The 23233-nt window shown below is 38.3% G+C and overlaps 3 protein-coding genes across 3 annotated transcripts; all 3 read right to left on the bottom strand.

The window, feature by feature from the left end:
- Positions 1 to 765: 765 nt before the first annotated feature.
- On the bottom strand, positions 766 to 5619 carry c1qb (complement component 1, q subcomponent, B chain). Its single transcript, XM_046029535.1, has 5 exons — positions 5466 to 5619; positions 4744 to 4903; positions 3680 to 3911; positions 2181 to 2298; positions 766 to 1468 (listed from the first exon to the last, which is right to left on the bottom strand). The coding sequence occupies exons 1-5, from the start codon at positions 5466 to 5468 to the stop codon at positions 1259 to 1261; spliced, it is 723 nt and encodes a 240-aa protein (XP_045885491.1). The 5' UTR covers positions 5469 to 5619; the 3' UTR covers positions 766 to 1258.
- A 2550-nt stretch (positions 5620 to 8169) lies between these two features.
- Positions 8170 to 13948, bottom strand: LOC123956796 (complement C1q subcomponent subunit C-like). Its single transcript, XM_046029229.1, has 7 exons — positions 13799 to 13948; positions 12664 to 12778; positions 12520 to 12582; positions 11713 to 11866; positions 11158 to 11298; positions 9927 to 10053; positions 8170 to 9567 (listed from the first exon to the last, which is right to left on the bottom strand). The coding sequence occupies exons 2-7, from the start codon at positions 12767 to 12769 to the stop codon at positions 9433 to 9435; spliced, it is 726 nt and encodes a 241-aa protein (XP_045885185.1). The 5' UTR covers positions 12770 to 12778; positions 13799 to 13948; the 3' UTR covers positions 8170 to 9432.
- A 2907-nt stretch (positions 13949 to 16855) lies between these two features.
- On the bottom strand, positions 16856 to 22425 carry LOC123987499 (complement C1q subcomponent subunit A-like). The gene is made up of 7 exons (XM_046076455.1): positions 22294 to 22425; positions 20935 to 21108; positions 20212 to 20388; positions 18563 to 18639; positions 17972 to 18088; positions 17662 to 17760; positions 16856 to 17327 (listed from the first exon to the last, which is right to left on the bottom strand). The coding sequence occupies exons 2-7, from the start codon at positions 21095 to 21097 to the stop codon at positions 17181 to 17183; spliced, it is 780 nt and encodes a 259-aa protein (XP_045932411.1). The 5' UTR covers positions 21098 to 21108; positions 22294 to 22425; the 3' UTR covers positions 16856 to 17180.
- Between the last annotated feature and the right edge of the window lie 808 nt (positions 22426 to 23233).

The raw sequence follows: 23233 nt of genomic DNA, 5'->3' as shown, positions 1-23233 counted from the left end.
TTTCTAAGGTTCATTATTTTCTGTTTGAGTAATTTGATTTTGACTTCATCCCGCACACAAAAACACTAGTGTCAGATGTTAGACAACAACTGAAAGAGCAATGATTTGTCAGGTAAAACAAATTTGATGCAGCAACACATTTGTATGATAGGGTTGCCCTTTCAGATTGATTGTGGAAATTATGATAATGGGAGGAAAAAAAGATAAATCCTCTGCTTCCTGTTTACCATCCATACTGTAAGGTGAAGTGTCTACCAACCTGATACTGTATGATGAATAATTAATGAACTCCTGGCCTGGTATCAGTCAAAAAGATGTACATTTGATACCTCAGTGTTTTCAAATAGTGAGCCACTGGAGGAAATGTTACATACTACAGCATTAAATATTTTATTTCTAATCAGTCAGAGTCATTATGCTATGCTTCCTCCAAACAGTGTAAACAAGCCGATCTTTATTTTGGTCCCATGTGTGTTTACATATCCACAGAGGGTTAAAAGTTAAGGATTTGTGAACAAATCTCATAACGAGATCAAATTCAGTACAATGTGTTACTACATCTCTCAATACATTCTGAAGTAAATCTTCACGAACAACTCACAATATGTAGTTTGGAGTTTTCAGGAAACCGTTTCTCTACAAGAAGAAATGATGCATTTGATGGGGACTATTTTCAGAAAGGGATTAATACATTCTTGGTGCTCGGGTGAATATTTGTGGCAGTGTGTGTATGATTGAGTCAAAAAAAACAACAGAACTACAGTGTGTGTTCATGGTAATGAAGGAACATGTCAACCAATGCAGCAGTGTGGCTCATTGGTGTATTTTAATAGTTTTTGGACAACAATGGAGCTCTGTGGCACAGAGGAAGAAGAGATATATCAGGCTTCGGAAACACAGATAAAACAAGATCAATTTATGATATGCTGGAAATGTCTTTCAGGGTTTATTAGAGGATGAAATGACTTATTTGCTACATTAATGATTCATTAAAACAATTGAATCAAGTTGGTTAACTTTGCCCTGTGAGTGATCTATTGAAACCAAAAACCACTCACTTTAATATACACTATTTATAGTTAATGGGCTAAAAGGTGCAAAAACACTGATATGACAGCAGTGCCACTACTGAGCCAGTATTATTATTAACTCTGCTGGACAATGTACTATTACAGAAAATACATATTTCATTTAATTGGTGTGAATGTCCCCAAAATGTCTGTGATGTTAATAACAATGATTTTATGGATCAGAGGCTCTAGGCGGTGGGGAAGATCAGGAAGCCGGTGAAGGTGTGACTGGTGCTGGCCTGGCTCGTCAAGGCGTGGCCGGCATGGGTTGCTTGCAGTGAGACTGTGTCTCCGACCTCCAGCTCTATGACCGCCGAGCCGGAGGTGACCAGGAAACCTTCAGATGAGTCACACAGCGTAATGAGACTGTCGCTGCCCTTCACCAGTTTCAGACACACCTACGATCATACAAATACAGTCATAAGCACAAATATCCACAGTTCAATGTCTTACCTATACTCAAAATGACAGGACATGTAGGTTGCTTTTAACCGACACTTTTCTAAACCAAAACATCAACATTTGATGATTCAGCAAAACCCCAGGTCATTGTTAAAATACTCAAATTTTTGTATTCAAAAATGTACTGATGTAAAAATAAAGGAGTATTATCAGCTGTATGTATTTAAGTAAAACTATCAAAAGTAAAAGTTTCATTATGCATAATGGTCAGTTTCTAAATGTCATGTTATTGGATTATTAGTGTTCATGTTGACGAACGCAGTATTTTAACAGTGTAACCAGTTTAATGCATTATATTTTATAACATAACATAACATAATATAATATAAATGTAACATAAACAACCATGCAGGGAAATTATCTTCTTAAAAGTCTTAATCTTTAAAGTAAATACTGACTGCAACTGTCAGATAAATGCAGTGTAGTGAAAAGTACAGTATTTGCCTAGAAGAAAATGGAAATACTTAAATGTAGCAGAAGTAGCTCAAAATTGTACGTAAATACACTGGATTATAAGCCCATTTGATTTTCGACCACTGGTTAAATGATTAAATCCGACTGTTGGAGACAAAATAAATCCTGAGAAGAAGAAGGTGAGAGACAAGCTCGAAAGACACAGTTTTATGAAAACAAACTCTTCACACTCACTTTGCTCCTCACTGAAACGTGGTAACTGAAGAAATAGATGCCTTTGATGACACTTGTGAACGATCCGTTTGTCAGCAGTTCTCCTTGAAACTGTCGATCCAGATCCGGCTGAATTGGTCTGTGTGAAGTTTACACAAACATTTCAGTTTTTATTGATTATTTGATGGTGATTGTCTACATCCATCATCAAAACTTTTCAGAATTTTCTTCTAGCACCACTGTGAGGCTGACATTTGTAGCTGTTAAATGTCTCAACAAATACGTTCTTGGATGAATTGCCTTGACATTTGGTGTAGATGTCCACGTCCCCCTCAAGATGAAATATAGCTTAATTATTTTAGTCTCCTCTGACTTGTCATCTAGTGCCATTCTCTCGTCACTATTTCAATTTGTCCAATACTTTATTATAGCTTTATTGCCAGGTATGTGTACACATACGAGGAATTTGACACAGTGTGATGGAGCACAGTGCAAAGGATGCTGGAATAAATAAGTATTTTGTGCAGGAGTTATGTACTTGAGGTAGGTGGATTTGGTATCCAGTATATACAATAGGACAATATCACAGTATGAACAGCACTGAAATAGAGAATAGTGAATTCTCAAGTATTGTGACCAACTACTTGCAAAACTAATGACTTTCCCATTAGCCTCACATGTAACGCTAAACTTAGCTGGTGAACATGGTTGAAATATTATACCTGCTAACAAGGATTTGCTTTATTTTAAAAGTGTCTAAGGTTACGGCACTATTTTGTGAAAAAAAGTTAAATTATTTAAGTAAAAGTGAAATCATAAAAGAAGAAAGATTTTTGCAACTTGCTTGCATACATTATTGATCATTTCAACAATAAATGTCTTGCTTATATTTTTTTTAGGTCTAAGTTTGTTGTCTATGCTTGTTTCTAAAAGCAATGTATGTTTAAAGAACCTGACAACCTATTTTCTTATTCTGCAAACTACTGTGATTGACAGGGTCCTACACAAAAACACAGTTTCTGTCAATTGAAAGATTTTGTGTTTTTGTCTGAGCTCTTCTCACTAGTTTCAGGTGGGCAGGGTTGGATCAAGACGCTGTCACGAACCTCCACGCGCCCACCAAAAATTTCTGCTGTATTTGAATCAAAATCTTACAGTTGTCGCAATGTTCAGATTTTCAGGCACTTTAATGGCGACATCTCGGCTACAAATTATAATTCCATCAGAGATATTTGCCCTTCAACCTCTCTTATTCAATCACCCTATGTTTAAGTACCCTATATCATTAGTTTGCAGTTTTAAATAATTACTAATTAATTATATTATAATTGTTTTAACAGGAAATACATCACATTAAATACTACTCCTGCTCTTTCTGTGACCTTAAACCAAGGGTGTAAAATTTAGCCAATTATGTCCTCCCCCCTTATATCACAGTGGTTTGGTCCGCAGCCTACTTTTTCTAAGGACCTCAGCGACTTTATTTCTAAAAACTTGGTTTAAACCTTCAAAGCACTGACCTGTTGAATTCGATGTCAGTGTCGACGTCTGGTGCATATAATAATACTCTTTTGTAGGAGAAGTAGGATTTCTGAGCGTTGGAAGGATTGAAAGGTTGTCCCTTCTCCCCTGGCCTGCCTGGATTACCGGGAGGCCCTGGGAGACCCACGTCCCCCTTCAGCCCAGGCCGTCCTGGGGGCCCCCGCAGACCTGGCTCCCCCTTCTTGCCCCTGACAGGCTGACCTGCCTCACCTGCTCATACAGAAAAACACAAGGTTGTGTGAACTGACACCAAGATAAAATATAAGTGTTTCATTTTAACTGTAAAGTACAAATCTACCCAAAAAAACTATAATAAAAACTATAATAAAACACTTGCATCTTGCTGTCTCAATGCAACAAAAAACCCATAACACATACTCAAAACACCAATATCATGACAATTTCACAACACATTGCAACAAAACAAAATGCTTCAAATATAGAAAACACAAACAGATACAAGCAACACAACGTTACCATGTTTTCTTAATTTGCATATGTTTATTATCTATTTGCTGTGTTTTCTTAAGCTGCAGCTCTCAGAGTTCACTAGTGATCATGGGATTAATGTGCTAGATTTTTTTAAATGTAAGTGCAGTAATGCATGAGAAAATAGCGCTAATTTCCAGTCTCACAATGCTAAGAAATCCTTTAAAATAATCTTGTTTTCAACAACAAATGAATCTACTTAGTTAATATAACTAAACCTCCCATCAAATTGCAAATTATTTTCAGTTTTAAAAGTTCCCCCACTGCACTAAAAATGTGAGTTAAAAGCACTAAACTTGAGCAATTTATTCAAAGAAGGCTCATGAGTTGTGAAAATGTATCAGATGAGCTCAGCTGAACTTGAGGAAACAAGTTTAATAAACTCAACACATTAAGTTTAATCAACAACTGCCACATGCACTGACACATGTTACAGCCAGATTTGTTTTACAATTACACTTTCTCAAATCAGAAATGTTGACAACATGAAGAAAAACATGTGAACACAAGGTGTAAAATGTGTCTGATGTCTTCATGACCAGCATGAGCTCACCGGGGTCTCCCTTTTCTCCCTTGAGACCGTCTACGCCATTGGGCCCATGGGTGCCTGGTATCCCGGGAATCCCAGGGGTTCCACAGGACTGTGTGAAGGCCGGACAAACCTGAACCAGGAGCAGAAATACTGCAGTACTGCAGCTCAGCCACCGGGGGGCCTGGAGCAACACACACAGACACAGAGATGTAACTAGTTTTGACAATGCATTGACTTTTACTAATTCCTTGGAAACCTTTCTTAAACTTATATCATGCCCAGTAGATATTTAAGCACAAACCCTAATCATACCCTTCATTAACACCAAATCTTAATGGCACGTTTTGCACCGTGGGGACCAGCTCTCCACAAGCTTTAAAAAAATATTAAAATAGAAATTTGATCAGTGAAACCCACATAAAACAAGCTGATGTTCCTTAAGTGTTAATGTTCTGGAGGTTCAGGTTCTCATAGGACTGTACTCTACTTATTATTTTGAATGTTTTAGCCCATTATCCAGTTTATACAATTTTGAACTTAAGAGATCACACATTTTATAGTTTACATTTAACCATATTAAGGACACGCAGACAGCAAATGTTAGGCAAGAAATGCTATGAAACCCTCCACTTCTGTATCAACAATGCTTCTGTCTGAATAAGTGATTTCATCTCTCTCTCTCTGTCTATAAACACATTTTTCTTCTGCCTGTTCTTTGGTTTTGTAGGACACAAAATTCTCACCATTTGCAGGTAACGCAGTAACTTGTCTTGTGGTGGAGTGATAAGCTGATGGAGAGCGGCGGTGAAGAGCTGTCCTGCTTCAGAGTGACAGCAGCTCAGTAAGGACAAAACAGGAAGTGAAACGGTGCATGATCGCCCCTCTATTGGTGTTCATTTAAATCTTTTTATGGATAATACTGACTGAGGGAGCTGTTGAGCTTGAATTAAGTACATATTATCATGTACTGTAGTTAAGTACAAAATTGAGGTACTTGTACTTGAGTATTTTAATTTCATGTTTCATTTCATCCAAATGTTGTACTGTTAACTACAATACATTTATAAGACATCTGAAGTTAGTAGTTACTTTGTAGATAAAAGATTTTGTATAACAATATGCAAAGCTGTACATTGAACTACAGAAACTGTATTTAAACAATTTGATCCACCTCGATTAACTACAGCAGTAAAATGCTAATTAAACATTGATGCATTTGCAATAATTAACAAATGAAATAATTTAGAAAAGTAAGGTAAGGAATTCTTTGTTTTGCCAGAGAGAGCAGTAGCCCCATGACTCACAACAGTAAAACTATGAAACACACAAACATTCACAGAAGCAGTAACAATAATAATAAAATCTGATGGAATAAATACTACAATAATAATAATAAAAAAATATCCATCTATTAAAAGTAATGCATACAATGTAAATCACAGTGAGTTATCTAAGAAACTAATGGCAGCAGGGAAAAAAGAGTGCCTAAATATATTGGTTCTGCTTCTTGGCACATTGTACCTGTGACCAGATGGAAGCAGTAAGAATTCCCTGCACACAGTGTGGTTTGGATCGGCCTGAACTTTCTGGGCTTTGTCCATAGCCCTGACCTTTTAAAGGTGGGGAAGGTCATTAAGTGTTGTCCCTGCAATCTTTCACAATGCACAGTAGTCTGTTCCTGTTCTTTACTGAAAGTGATCCACACCAACTGATAAAAGCAAACGAAAGAACCGAAACAAGAATAAAACATTTTCAAGTATTTAACCACATTAAAACCACAAAGTTTTCGAAGAAATTGCGCTAATGTGCTTTCTTACACACATCCACATGATGCTCAAAAGTCAGTAGCCGTCAGTCACTGTGCCCAGATATTTGTACTGATGTACAACCTGAACAGCCTGATCATTGATAAACACTGGGGCAACATTGACAACACTCACAGGGGCAATTTTTCTTTCTTTTCTTTTGCATTTTGAGTACTTTTACCTTCAATATTTTAAGTACATTTTGCTGATACTTTTACTTAAGTGACATTTTGAAGCCAGGTTGCATGCATGGCCCTGTACCTTGAACCATCCTGTATTGATCTTATTATTGTTTTTGAAGGTTTGAAAGTAGGTTTATTTTCAATATATAACTTAATTACGTTCATCCACTGACCACATAGATTTCCTGCACGTTTTAATCCTCTTGCATTCCTCCTGTTTGTTCTGTTCTTGTTCACATCTTTTTTTCGTATTTCTTGGATCTTTGCACTCTAAAAAGATAATGTTACCAGCATCATCGCTGTTAGTTTGGTAACGTTCACTGTAAATTTGTAATAATTAAGCTGCATTTATGTGGCACAGCAAATCACCCTCCAGAGGAAGTGAAACAGCTGAACAAGAAGTCAGGAAAAACACCACCTGATGAAGAACTGATGATGAAGCATCGTTAAATGTATTTGATAAAAAAAATATTTCCGCCAAATTAACATTTTGTTCTGTTTTTCACTGAACTTCTTCTTTGTTTGTGCCAAACGCAGACTGGTTTCCTGGCAGTGTTTTGCTGAGGCTCCCAACCCCAGTCTGGATGTCAGTATCTGTTCCACAAAATATTTAATTTCCTCAACAGTATCTATCAGCAAAGAGCTGATGTATATTTTTAATAATTACATCCTGTGAAATGTGCCAGTTTGTCTTTCTCAGATCCTCTTTCCGTTTCTCTCATTATGAGTGGTGGACGGGTTCAAATCCAGCACAGACCAGGGTATGAAGTGTGGACTGGTAACTGGTAACTCCTTCTTGTCATATTTTCTGCATGTTTCGATCTTTCCTTTGTTTTGTCCACCTTGTTTTTGTCATCCATTATATTAACCCATTACATGCAAAAGTTGCCCAATGATTACTTGTGTTTTGGGGTCATTGCTGGTGTAGTTCTGAATCATGTTGTCATGCCTAATGAGGTAACGCAGCCAACTATTTTCAGCCATCTCAGTGAGTTAAAGTTATGATCCTTAAGATTTTCATGAAATTAAACCCCATTTTTATTGTCTGTATTTTTTTTATGCAATTATGGATTTAAATTTTGTAATTTCCTCTCTATATAGTAGGTTTCATTGTTAGAGTCTGCCCTTCCCATTTTGCCTTCTCTGGAAACAATGTATGTATGTCATCCAATGTAATTTTAATGGCCTCACTGTTTACCTTTGGAGCTGAAACTGATACCAAACCAACAAACTTAGCAAGAAAAAGGATAAAAGGTTAAAGTTTTGTTATTCAAATTTTTTATAAAACAATTACCCTCAGCTGTCTTTAAACAGCGCATGGAAATGCACATTTTATTATTTTAAATTAAATTAAAACACTCTTCAAAGTAGCTCTCTGTGTTATGATTAGCCTTAGAAGAAATTAAAATATGGCATGCACAAATAATAGAAAAGGAGAAATAAAACACAAATACAAAGCATTGTTTTTCCAGCTTTTTATTTAGGTATATTGGGTTTTCCTGCTTAAATGGTCTGCTTACTGACACACATTGAAGATAAATGAACAGATGAAATTGGGTCCTGTCAGGACGGTTGACTGTACAATAATTTTCCTGACAAGACAGACACATGCTTTATTCCGATATGAGAAACCCCTTTTTATCTTTGGTTGCAGTACCAGTTGCTCTATGTGCTGTTTAAATGTGAGATTAGTGTCTCCCATGCAAATTCCCATGTATTTATAAGATGGGACTGTTAAATGTCAGTACTATTAAGTATATGGCAGGGAGATACAAACTGGAATAATGGGTTTTAGAGTACAATTTGTCTGCTTGAGATTATGCAGCGATGTCTAAGGATGGATTCCAATGTATACAAGACTGTGTCATCTGTATAATGGTGTGCCCATGTTGTATTTAGACAAGGTCACAAATTTTGACGGATATTTTGATAGCTGTCATAGGACACACGTTGGTGTAAAGGGTTATCTGTGGAGCACTAACACCTCACCTGACAATGTTTAGTCAGCATTTTAGTCTTTTTTGTACAGTTGACCCCCAAGTGCCACAGAATCTGATGGTTCACACATCATACAACAAAATCGCAGCTTTCAAACTTTTTGACCCAATCTAAGTACTATGGTATTGTCATGTTTGGAAACAGCTATCAAAATAAAGTATGTAATAAAGTATGAAATATTTTTTTGCTGGGGCAGTATAGAATCTGATGGGTTACACAATGTGGTTTTAACACCTCATCTGGATATTATGAGATTGTAAGTCCTAATTATGAGAGAAGATCTCTGTTTCCTGTATACATACAAATTAAAATTTTACTAATGGACTGCATTCTCACGATGTTCTACAGTTCTCAGTTCTCAGAGTTAGCAAGGAGTTGGGCTTGAAAGCTTTTAAATATGCTTTCTGTTCCACCAACAATGTACTGAAAGGACTTGAAATCGCCAGAGCTGATGGCTGTTGGTGAATTTACATGAATGAATCAACAGATCTGGAAATTAGCATTCTTTGTCATTGTGTTTGCTTTTAAATGTATTGTTTTAGTTGACACAAATCTGTTTGCGCATCTTACATGGACTTTTCTAGCCTGTTGTTTTAGTTTGTATTGTTTGTATAAAAGGTTAAAGGGTCAGTGGGAAAGAAGTGAAGAAATAATTCTGCCTTTAGTTTCAGGCTGGGACTGTAAAACTGTTTAGTAAAGGTGAGGAAAAAGACCCGTCCTGTAGGTCAGTGAGGGTGCAGCAGGAAGCCGGAGAAGATGCTGTAACCTGCTGGTTTTCCTCTCATCCCTCTGTAGTCTTTAGTCTCCAGCCAAACCTCTTGATCCCTCGACAGGTGGACGGCCAGGCTTCCCGCTGTCACCTGGAATCGGTACCGGTCAAAATGTAAATTCAGGGTGCATCTTTTTGCAGACAATGTTATATACTATCAAAACTATAATTTCATTAACAGGCTGATCCATGCTTGTTTTTGTTTTTCCTGACTCAACAGATTTAATATTAATATAATATCATAAACAGCTTAGTATTATTTTATTTATTTATATATTTTTATTTGTGCATTTAAAAGGGACAATGCACAGTCATTGTTCCAGGGTTAGCCACAGAAGATAGTTAAATCTGATCAGCAGTCTCTGAGTAGGCAAATACACACTTGAATTATGAGATCATTGGCATTTGGTGGCACAATAATACATCAGCAGTATTATTTTATACTCGTACCTGTCTCCTGGTGCGGCGATGATCGCAGAACGATGTCAGCAGTTCATTGTCCAGCTTCATCAGCACACACAGTCGGTCCTCTAAGGACGCGTGGAACACAAAGTAGTAGGTTCCTGGGACCCGACATCTACAACACAAAAACTTAATTAATCAATTGAAACGGGATAGTAAATGTTAGACAAACTTGTAGTTTGTCGAAACGTTGGTAAAGCTGTGATTCCAGTGTTACTTCTTGAATTGCAATTTTAAACAGTTTTTATATCCAGCATCTCTCCCACTGGGGTTTTGTGGATGCGCACATAATTACTCTAATTTAATAACTTGATTTTTCCACTAGAGCCATAATCGAGTCAGTATTTCAATTTATGATCTAATACCTACTAAAAAATAACTTTGTATTTAGTGCTAATTAGCAAGTGTCAGCATATTAATATGCTAAACTAAGATTATTAACATGGTAAACATTATACCCAATTAACATCAACATTGTCATTGTGAGCATGTTGCCAAGCTTGCATTAGCATTTAGCTCAAGGATAGCCTCACAGAGTTCCTAGCATGGCTATAGACTCTTAGTCTTGTTTACGTTAGTAGAGACATGCTGACCCCATCCAAAATAATACAGTCTGACCTTGAAGCTAGGGTAGCTGACAGAAAAACTTGCAAGAGACAGCTAGATTTTAAAATTATCCAACCAACAAAATTCCAACCCCTGGTCCCTCAGGCCTCCCTCCAAAGCTATGCCTCCTCAAAACACATTGTACAGTGAGTGCATGGGCAGAGTGCGTGCAGGTAGGAAGACAGATTGGTAAAGCTGGGCTTATCACAGGCCTGCATTTGATTTATTGATTGCTGTCAGGACATAAAGAGATTTCAACAAATTTAACAAAAAATGCTTCTGAAACACATCACGTACCCTAGCTTTAAAAAAAAAGGGGCTTTTTTGCCTTTATTCCAGGTAGGAAATTCAAATAGAAAGCAATTGAGGGAGTGAGAGAGGGCCGACGACATGCGGCAAAAGGCCATAGCCTGGACTCGAACCTTGGCCCCTGCTATAAGGCCTCTGCCTAATACATGAGTCATGTACTCCACCAACTGATCTAACCGTATCCCAACGTAGTTTAGCCTCAACAAAAATAACAAAGTTTTATGATGATCATACACTTCAAAGTAAAAAATTTGTTTTATTCTTTTACTGTAAGATGTGATGAGTAAACCGGTGGTTAACTCACCTGAAGTGTCCCGTTGTGGTGTCGTAGTCATCGTTTAGGTTTGTGATGATGGTGGTGAACCGAATGACGCTGGCTTTATCTGGGTATTCATTAGTTCCTCTGGCCACACTGAAGGCTGCCTTCGGCTGGACTCCAGCTCTTCTGCAGCCACAGAAACAACACAAAGTGATGATCAGAGCTGGTTTAACCCAAGTGGCCCCATGGGCAAAAAGTGAACTGTGGGCTGCTACTGAATCCCTGTTGTCTCTCAACTTAATTAATGAAATGGTAAGTGATTTAAGAAAATGGTCCATATAAACATAATATCAAATGGATTACTACAAAGTTATTGCCACACAGTAAATCTGGAACAGTCAGCCCCTTGAGGGTGTGTTTTGCCCAGTCAGTAATCCGGCCTTAATGCTCAGCTGAGTTTTAGAGGAATTGTTGTTGACTTGAATAGTGGTTGTAAGATGTTTTAAGGTTTATTGGCTGTGGTCACCTTGGATTCAGTAACAATGAAATAAAAACGTTAGAGCACCTGTGCCTTACTAAAGGGTTTGTCTGATTACATACCCTGATTCTCCTGGTTCTCCTACAGTTCCGGGAATCCCTGGATCCCCTGCTTTCCCAGTTTCCCCGCTCTGACCTCGTTTACCAGGGAATCCCATCAGCCCAGTCTCCCCCTTCTCCCCCTTCTGAGGGCCGTGACCGCCGTGCCACTCTGTTCCTGTGGATAGCAATAACGTTGTGTCCAACAATTTTAAGAAGTAGCTCACCATTTTGGGAAATTGGCTTATTTGTTCTCTTTTCTTTTTAGAATAGAAGATCAATGTCAATCTCATGTCTGTATGTGGAGCTGGATTCATGCCATGGTTTCAAGACTGAAAGCAGTGGGCAACAGCTAGCCTGGCTCTGTCCAAAGCCCAGTAATTAATACGTTATATCTTGTTTGTTTAATTTACTCAAGACAAATGTAAAAAAAAGAGAGTTTATAGTTCTAGGGGGAATTTGCTGAAGGAAATGGGTATAGAAAGAAAATAGTAACCACCTTCAGATCCATTTTAGAAGATATAATTCGAGGTTTAAATCTTGATGTGAGTTTAATAAATCTAAAACTAAAAGCCCCCTTACTTGGTGTGTGCCTTGAATAAATGCCACAAAATGCAACACGTTTGCTGTTAAAATTGCTGTTTGATCATCAAACAGTCAGCTCTCAAGAAGCATACTGGCAGCTTCAGATTTCCAGGTTACTAAAGAAGTTTATTTTTGCTGTAAACAAAGCCTTCTTTTCCTTTACCTGATTCCATCTAGTATCTGTGCAAAATTTAGTTGGATCAGTATCCTAACTTAACTAGCTCTGTGTATGACTGTGTTGGATACCTGGCTCTCCTTTCTGTCCTTTATCTCCGTCACGACCGTCTCTGCCGGGCAGCCCAGGAATACCTGAGGATGGAAAGAAAGATAAATAAACAAAGCAAAAAAATGATAATGCACATACACATATACAAACATGCACGCACATACCTGGCATCCCGGGCATCCCTGTTGCTGGGCAGGTCTCCATGGCGACCAGCAGGGGTGTGGCCAATGAGAGCAGGGCACCGATCACGAGAAAACAACGATGGAGCATATTGACAAACTTTACAGGGAGAACAGGAGACAAGTTAAGGTGAGAGGAGACAAGGAGATGAAGAAAGGAGGAAAGAAGAAAGTACAAATGAGAGGAGAGGATAGAAATGATGGGGAAGGTAATGGGAGAGATAAGAAGAGGGGAGATAAGGTAAGAGCAGAGAAGATAAGGAAAAAAGAGATGAGACGAGGAAAGATTAGAAGAAATGTAAAAGCTGAAAACGGCTGTTTTTCTGAGCTCTTACGGGACAGTGATGCTACATGTGATCTGATCTGAACATGAAGCATTGCTGTAGAATAAACTACCCAATTGTATATAAAGTAGTTAAAATGAGCTCAACCTTAAACATCTACAGCAGTAAAATGTAACATACACATTAATGAACCAGGAATATTAATCCAGAAACATCAGATATATAATAGTGAAACACAGGGACCAGTTTTCTGCACAATGAGTACTTTTACTTTTGATATTTTAAGCTGATAATACTTATGTACTTTTACTCAAGGAAGTTTTTGAAGCATGTAGCAGAGTATGTCTGCACTGTGTTATTGCTACTTTTACTTAAGTGAAGGATCTGAATATTTCTTCCACTGATGATAGAACAGGAGGAAAGACCAGATGAGGAAAGAGGAAAGGAGAAAAAAGGAAAGTGGAGAGAGGAGAGACAGCAGGAAGAGGAAGATGGAGGAAGTGGAGAAGAAGAGGCGACAAGGAGGAGAGAGGAGATAGAGGAGAGAAGCAAGACAGAAACGGGCAATTTTCTGGTTTATTCCCCAGTGCTCAAATCTACCACAGTGCCTCTGAGGAACTGAGTCATCTGCTGACAGAAAATAGTTCAACATATTCCAACTTAAGTCCTCTTTTAATAAAGAAAAAAATACACAATCATAATAATGAATGGAGAAGCAAGAAATCATCTTAACAAAGCAGATTCTCTTCTGAAAGTAAATGTAATTGACATCAAATTTTGATCTATGATCAATAGATGTGGAACAAATATGTAACAAAAAAGTGGATAAAACTCACCTGAGAGATCAGACAAATAAACCCACCAAGCTGACTTCAAACCAAACTGAAGCGAAGCTCCGAGTCTTGCAGCAGCCAGAGGAGGAAGCCAAAGATTCAGCAGCTTTTACGTCAGAAATTATTTTCTGAGCCGACTGTATGTAGTTCTGCAATTTTGGGAGGTTATTGAGAGTTGGAAGGACAGAGAGAGAGAGAGAGGGAGAGAGAGAGAGAGAGCAAATAAAATGACAGATCCTGAAACATTATGGTAGTGTTTATTAACCGTTTCTGCATTTATATTTAAAACTTTTTAACGCCACCAGCAAGCTGTCAAACTGAGGCTCTAAACCACCAGAGGTGAAGTAACTTAGTGAGTTTCTTACATGTTTAAAATTATGTGAACACCTGGAAAATCAAACCACATGTGATGGTTGAATATGTGATTCCAAAACATGGGAATTAATCTGCTGCTATAACAGCCATCCCTTTCTCTCCGCAATCTCTGGTTTCATTCTTTCCACCTGGAGTTGGAACTTGGCTGCAGGGATTTGCTCCCATTCAGCCACAAGAGCATCAGCAAGGTCGGACACTGACGTTGGGTGATCAGGCCTGGCTCACTGACAGAGATCCAGTTCATCCCAAAGCTGTTGGATAGGGTTGCGGTCAGGGCTTTCTTCCACACCAAACTGGGAAAAATATTTCTTTATGGACACAAAGTTGTGCACATTTCTTTATGCAGTTAGCAGTCAGCTGGTGGCGTACACGTGAAGGTAGAACAAGAGATAAAAACTGTTTCTCTCTGAGTGTCCTGGACCCATAACTCAAACTGCCCCAGTTCAACTTCTGACTCATGACAGGATGTGTTCTTCCAATAAGAAGATTCCAGCAATGTAATCAAAATACACACACACCATCATGGAAGGAAGAGGTCAACAAAGTACGTACCGAAGTGACAAAGGTTTACCAAAAAGAAGAAGTGATTAAACCAAAAACGTTTCACTTCCATAGGAAGGTTGCACGAAAGTTTACTATACAATAAAAAGGATTTCTTCAATTATTCAAAAGTGACATTTTCGAACATTTTCACTTTCTTGTGAACTGCACGTACAAAATCTGGCATGATTTGAAATTTGTACTTTGATGAAGATGCTATGGAAGCTTATTTACACCAGTAATGGCACCATGTCTGTGTGTAGTCTGCCGTGTTTTGCCGTTTGATAAGCCTTTAAACTCATTCATACTTCAACTGGACTTCATGGATCATATTTCTCCAATAGCCGTCTCCACTCACTTTGAGGACATTTTTATGTTTTGAAACTACATGAACTATGATGGCATCAGTTTTGGGAGGAATCATTATCACTTTTCCCAGTAAATAGTTGTGTAATAGATTACCATTTCCAAAACAGTAAGAATATTACAGTTACTAATCCAAGTAACTCTGTGTCACTGTTTTACCAGAAAACCACTTGTTTTGTTGTCCGTGTATGCGTGACTGCACGGCAGGTCAGGCGCAGTTCAAGTTGAGAAGCTGGACCACATGTTTTGTAAAGTCAGCTAGTAGCCAAAAAGCTAAAGAAAGAATGAGGGAGATAAGCGTTCTTTCAACAGCATCGTATTGCCGTAACTATTGCCATTTTTGCATCACAGTCAAAAGTGCAAAATATATTGTCATGTGTTGTCAATTTTGTGTGACAAGCAAAAAGCTTTCAGGCGAACAATTCTACATCAAATTCATTAAAGCATCTGCTAACGCAGCACAGCAACGTGAAACTTGTAGAAAGAAAATTCGGCGCTGACAGGGAGGCCGCTGCTGCCCGTGATGCATGCAGTTGTCGGAAGAACGTGGCATTAAGCAACATTTTATGTTTTGTAAAAATACTGAATATTGCTCTTATACCTGGACCTTAATGTGATAAAAACTAAGGAGTTAATCATTGATTTTAGGAAGAACTCTTTTAACCCAGAAGCCAGCGTCATTCATTGAGAAAATATTGAAATTGTAGAGACCTATAAGTAGCCTACTTAGGAACCATGTACGACTCCAACCTCAAGTTTGATAAAACACACAGAGTCAATTGCAAAGCGGGGACAACAAAGACTCCACTTGATGCGGAAGCTAAATTCTCTCTTTCTAGTGTTTCTATCCTATCTTATGTAACTTTTATCATTCGTTTATTGAAAGTCTTTTAGCATTTTCTTATGTCTGCTGGCTTTATGGATTGTCTGTGAAGGACAAGAATAACCTCAGCAGCATTGTTAAAGTATGCTCCTAGATCATTGGAGTTCAGCTGAGAGCCCTGAGCTCCCTATGGAAAAAACAGGTGGTTCAGAAGGCTAGACAAGTCATTGATCGTTCTGACCATGTTCTTAGTCAGCAATTCTGTTTAATGCCTCCAGGACGGCGCTACCTCGCCCCCCTCCAACAACAGATATGAAAATGATTTTATTCCTTTTGCCATCAAGCTTTTAAATACTGCTGACGGCAGCAACTAGACATGTGCCAGGCATTACAAACTTCTTTATTTATTTACTTAGTATTTATTATCTTTTATTATTTATCTACCTTCTTTAATTATGGTCCATGTATTGCGACCTGTGTATTCGCTGCTTTGCTCTGGTGCCAAAATGCTTATATGATGTCATTGACAGGGTTTCTGAATGCTTGATTGAATTGAATTGAATAAACATGCTTTTGTTTTTTATTTTGTCAAGTAATGTATATACATAGCCTACACTGTTTAACATCATCTGGTTTGAGACACTGCAGTGTTTTCAGTTTGGCTGGATGACTCCTTTGGGTTTATATTTGTGCCATTAAAGTGGATTCATTTGTAATATGAGCTGTAAAAACAGGTTGTCTGTCAGTTTTTAAGGAGGTGAGGGGTGGGGCGGGGGATGGTGAAAGTAATATATTAACGTAACGAATAATTGTCAATAATAAGTAAAGTAATAGTATCACAACAGTTCCTGAGTAACTTGCCCAATACCGGATGACATTAAAACAACAGGTTGGTGGTTTTGGAGGCTGCAACTCTCTTTAAATCTGTGTCATTCCTTTAAACACACCCAACAAACTCACACTCAATGATAAACTTTATTTTGTTTTAGTTGCATTCACAGACAAAGTCAACATTTATATAAGGCTTACATGAGTGAATCTGAAGGAAACAGATCAGCTGAACAAATCCAAAGTAACCTGTGGGTTAACATTAAAAACAAAATGTAAAAGCTCAAGACGTATTACTGCACCGTGATACTGTGTTATGGTGAAATGTTCCTTTAAGAAAAGATTTTGAAATATTTGAAATGAAATCAGAGACTTTTAGATACTGAATTCATAAAGGGTGCAGTTTTCAGCACTGACTCAATGCTGTTGTGAGTGTATGACTGAACGATATTCTCAATTTGAGAAGAGCAGGAAGCCACTGAAGATGATCTGTTTTTCTCGGGTGTCTCTTGCGTCAGCATCTATCTGCTGGTCTTTAAAGGACTCGAGCCAAACCTTCTGTCCAGCTGTCAGCTGTAAGACCACGCCGCCTGACAGCACCTGAAACACAGCAAGGCGCCATGACAAAACTCAGCCATTAAAATATAAAAGAAACCACAGTTTATTCTATCCTGTAAACCACAAGGGATTCCAAAGCAGCCTAAACTGTGTCAGGATACAACAAAGAACAAGAACAATGACATTAAAGTCTGACAGTGTGTGTGTTTCTCCACAGAGATGGGATGTCAGGGAAATGTCTTGGTTGATTCTTTACAGAAATGTGTCCCCCAACCATTTAAATTGGAGGCATGTTAGAAAGGGATCTTTAAAAAAGACTTTAAGACTTTTTCTTTTGACATTTCTCAGGCTCCGTGGGCTCAGCATTGAAACTGACCTGATCTTGGTTCCTGTGCATATTTTTAGAATGGTTGTAATCACAGAATCCCAGCTTGTTGTATGGTGCGTCAGTGGCTATATACAGACAAATGCTGACCTGAAAAACACAATTGTAATGCAGTTTGATAATGCAGCTGTAGGTTGTGTACAACTTTAATCAGCAAGATGATTCTTTACAGAAATGTGAAATTTGTAAAGGATTCTTTACAGAAATGTATGCAAACTTGAGGCTGCCTGAAAGGTATCAAACACACTGATATATTTTAGAAAATGGTCAGCATTTATAAGAAAAGACAGCTGTGTGTTACCTTGGCCACAGAGTGGAAGGTGAAGTAATAAACGCCAGATACTTTGCAGATGAATTGACCTGTGGCTGCGTTAAAGTTGGCAGGTTTGTTGACCACAACATTCTGGTAGGTTACTATCTGATAATAGTGCACGTGCACACACACACACACACACACACACACACACACACACACACAAAGAAAGACGGTAAAAGAAAAGAGGGAAAATGTTATTATTGTTATGTGAACGTTTTCTTTGGTAGTTCCTACAAAAATGTTTGACAGTGGGCTCTTTGTATTATGCAGCCTAACAGGGAGACTGTTTCTGGAAAGATACTACTGTCTTCACAGACAGAATTTAATTCAGAGACAAACATCTGAAAACCTGAGCAGATAAAACTTAAACTATCTGCATGACTAGATACAACTAAACATATGTGAGAAATCATTTGGGTGAACTGACCCTTTAGCAACACTAAAGTATTAAAATGCTAAAATGTTCATTCCTTTAACGAAAGACAGAAAGAAAAAGGCTTAAATATATTGTAGATTCTAAATCATTTTGGAGTGAAACCGGGGAGAGAGAGAGGTGTGATGGACGATGAACTGAACCTGGTTGTATCTAGGATAATCAGTAGTAGTCCTGATCGCTGAGAAGGCTGAACGGGCCTGCTGATCAGAGTTTTGTCCTAGGAGCAGGAAGGACACACACACACACAGACACACAGAATAAAATCTCTGTTCCAAATGAAACAAATAAAACAGGTGTCCTCTGTGAAATCATCATCTTGAAACATACATTCAGACGGGTGACAAAGGAAAAACATAGCAAATATACACACAGGTACAAGTGGTCTGCACACTCAAATCTGTAAAAATCTTGAGTCTGACAGCATATCGCTCCAGCACCTCAGCAAAGTCTGATACAAGGTGATCTGTGTTATTTCTACAATTAAGCAATTAACATCTAAGCATGCTCTGTGGCATGTAAAAAGAAATGCTGAGCAGGCCCAGTTGATTCTGATTTTGTATCAAGGTGGCAAGAGGAAAAGATCTAAGTGAGATTAAAAAAGATAGATTGCCGGAGCTTTCATCACAAAGACTACTCCGCTGACTAGTGTTTCAACAGGAACAGTGACTAAAAGTTACAGTCCAGTAACAGTCAAAATTGTCCATGAAGTCAGACAGCAGGTAATCCAAAAACAAAGAGAACAAAGACGAAAGGCTGGGACTCGTGACAAACTCCCACTGATACGACGACACATGACAAGCGGAAAACATTGAATTAAATACACAAGAGAGAGGTGATTACAAGACACAGGTAGAAACAATCAAGGTGAAGCAAACAATTACAGAAGTGGGAAAAACACCAGGGGAGAAAACAAAGAATAAATGACACAATGACAAAACAACGCAGAGAATGAGAAAACACGGTGACAGGAAGTAAGTAAACATAGACGCAAGAGGAAGGATATAACAATACTAAAAAGGAAAGTAAAGAGGAAATAATAGCCCACAAACCATGATATGTTGAACTTGTTTGTGGTTTGAGGTGTCATGTTAACAGTTGTATAGACGTTTATTTATAATGGAGGTCTAAAACAATGCTTTATTAGCCACAGGAAATTTTTGTGTTGTAGTACCGTGAGTGGGCTAAATTGGCTAGGAGGCTAAGTGGCAGTCCCTTAGCCCTCTTCACCTTTCCCCTTTTGTACAATCGTTCTGCGACAGAGCTGAATGTAATTCTTTTGTTCAGTTATCATTGTAATCCATCTTAATGTTTCTATAGTTTCTAGTGTACATTTTTTTTCTCTCCGGCATATCATAATGTCTGTCTTCACCTGTCGAAGAGATTTCAGCACTTTGGTACTAACAGCGCTAAACGCTGCCAGCTTATTCCAGTAAGATAACACCTTGCCTTTTAAGTTATTTGTTCAATTTAGGAGCTTGAGCGGGTTGTTTTAATTATATATAGATTCTGCCTGATCAACTGATATTTTATATTGTAAATGAGTTCAGCATGATGGGGGGGGGGGTCTTGGATGTTACTGGAAGTAAAGTGCTCTGATTGTAGCAAGGCTATTTTACTAACTTGAATCCAGTTCGTTTCAATCTCCTGTATTGTTAATGATTTATAAAAATTAAATCTACCTTTGCTGGGGTGGGCGGTGCATAAACTTTTTTTGGCTTCTGAAGGGGCGTGACAGAAAAAGTTTGAGAACCACTGCTGTAGACTGTAAGGTCAGAAATCCTGTCATTACCTTGGGCACTGCTTTTTCCCGCAGGGCCGGGGCGACCGATGTTTCCAGGCTGACCCGCTGCTCCCAGATCTCCACGGTAACCTTTAGGACCCATGGCCCCTGGCAAGCCCCTACTTCCCGTCTCCCCCTTCAGACGCATCAGGACGTCTACATCCACTGGGCCGCTGGCCATCACAGCTGGAGACACAAACATTTGCATATTTTATCAAATGTTATAATTATGTTCACCACTATGACTGACAAACAGTTTGATCACCCCAACAACCAGACACAAATTCACAACACTTATCTTAAAAGTGTTCAATTGAAAGCTTTCAATATCATGTTTTTCTCATATTATACCTATAGCACAATGTTACAGCAGGGTATGTTAAAACTAACCCAGACCAGTGGGGGGGATTATTACATTTCACTCCTTAAACCATGCATTTTTTGTCTGTGTTGCAGTAATAATATTTACACCATTTAATAGTAGACACATGTAACATGTACTTTGTATCACATTTTAATCGCACTGGCTTAAAAGTACTCGAGATACAGACACAAATGTCAGACATGACATGTTACAACCATCCCTGGTCTCCCCTACGTGGAAGGACAAAGCAAACAAATAAATAAAATACAAAAGTTCAGGTCCCATACAGAAAGCTGTCAGAAGAACAGATCTGCAGAACACAGCAGGCAGCTGCTCTGTGTGTTGTTGTATATTCAGGAGGCTTTTACCTGGATCTCCTTTCTCCCCCTTCGGTCCTGGCCATCCATTTCTGCCTGGAGCTCCTTGTACTCCAGCATGGCCGTCTGTTCCACTGCAGCTCGCATCACATGGGCTTGTCGTCAGAAGTGAAGCCACGCCTACCAGAACCACCAGCCCATAATAATCTCCCATGGTCCAAAACACTGGATTGAATAATGAATGATATTTAAAGGAAGATGAAGGTGGTAAGTATGGAAATTAGACTCAAGAGACAGATGATGAGAAGAAACGACACAAGACTTTAAATGATTTGCTCTTGACAATGAGCTCTTGCACTCTGTAATTTGTTCTGGGAATAATTCTATGATAAATAACTCCTCTAACACATCTTGGGTATTTTTTATGTTGATTGCAGTATTTGTAGATTCAATAAATATGACTAGTTTTAGGCCAACGGTATTTCTACACTAGAAGTAAATTTCTCAAAGTGTGGAGAAGGATTTGAAACATAATTTACATAGAACTTTATATTAGGAAGCACATTTTACAGGAGAATATAATTAAACAGTTAATCAATATCAATACAATGTGACATCTCTGATAATTAAAACATTGGAGACACTTGTGTCAGGGTGGAATAGTGGTGGGGATTTGGGCTTTTTATTACTAAACTCCTAGCTACGCCAGTATAAACGCACAATTTAAGAAAGCTTCAGTAATGGCATTTCAGATCGCAGTTTTGTTGTAAACACCTAAATATTAACTCAAACACAATATCATTTAAAGTTATAGGCAACAAAATGTTCACTGAGATGGTTCAAGCTTGTCCTCAGAGAGATTCAAAGCAGGTTGTTTTTCATTGAAATTAACTGAAATTAATTGCTGTCTGGAAGGAAGAAAACCAAAGTCAAAAGTGATGGAATTATTTTAATTCTGAATTGTTCAGTTTGTCCTACAATGGGCAATCTGAGGCAAGCTGGTTTGGTTTGCATTCACATACATAAAAACAATCTAAAAATAGAAAGTATGTTGCTGAACAACAGTGTCCAACATTACAAAAGCTAATCTACCTAAATTTAAACCACATTCGTAGAGTAAATGATAATTGTGGCCTACATGGAATTCTTTCAATTGAGATTCGAAATACACTGATATTTATTTCAGTTAATTTCTACAAAAATCAACTTGCAGAGACTTGAACCTTTCTGCAGGTAGATAATCTGTCACAGATCATCTTTAAATTATAAAATGTTTGAGTTAAATTATGCTGTCTTACCATTGCAATGTTGACAGAACAGCATAAACAAATATTGAATAAAAATTGTTGCCTTGTTTCTATCATCAGAATTTCAGCACATTTGAATGTTGGGAGACGTTATTTTACTCACCAGCTGAGTTTTCTGTCTCACCAGCGGAGATTTGGAGCCACAACGAGAGGACGGGATTGAAATGACGGGATTTCCTCTTTTGGTGAACAGACCAAGACTTCTTAATAGACTGAAGAGAGACTTACTGACACACACACACAGACACACATACACACACACACACACACACACACACACACACACACACACACACACTGAAAACCAGAAAGGAAATGAAACTTATGATCTAACAAAAAGATCTGTCAAATCTGATGCAGTTTCTCAAAGACAGGTTAGACTGGTCTGTATAATGTAAATTTTGCTCCTACTGATCAGTTTTTGCAAAAAAGAGCAAAACCTAAACACCAAATTTGTGGTTTTGTAGCCAGTAGTGTTTCCAGAGCTTTTTGACTGGGATTCCTAAGTGGAGCACTGACTTATGCAGGGGTGGCAAGAAGTAGCCTAAGTGAGTGTGCACACACACACGCACGCACGCACGCACACACACGCACGCACGCACACACTGGCATTAATTTACCATTTCATTAAAGTGTGGGACCCCAGTTAGAGTGAGTCCTATACTGCGCTGTGATTGGCCAGCTGTGAATTTGGGCTGTGGTTCAGCAAATAACTAATATTACAATATCTGACCTTCCTGTGTTTAAAATGTTTATTTAAAAGATAAATATACATATCAATCATAACACAACATTGTGACACTATACAAATGTACTAAATATATACTTTATTCTTGTCCTATATGTCCTCAAATAGTGACTGTGCCTCCAAAAGTAGGCTACATACAAAAGAAATCAATAAACATCCAAAAATGTTTGTCACACAGTTGGTTCATACTAATCCCGCCTCTGATTGGGCAGATGACCAATCATTTGTATTAAAGGGGTGGCACCTGGGGCCCAGGCCACATCCTGGACACGCCCCTGTTTCTAACAATGTTGTG

This window comes from Micropterus dolomieu, linkage group LG18 (genome assembly GCF_021292245.1).
Source record: "Micropterus dolomieu isolate WLL.071019.BEF.003 ecotype Adirondacks linkage group LG18, ASM2129224v1, whole genome shotgun sequence".
Classification (NCBI taxonomy): Eukaryota; Metazoa; Chordata; class Actinopteri; order Centrarchiformes; family Centrarchidae; genus Micropterus; species Micropterus dolomieu.
The sequence above is the reverse complement of the archived record's forward strand: the minus strand, read 5'-3'. Positions and strand labels throughout refer to the sequence as shown.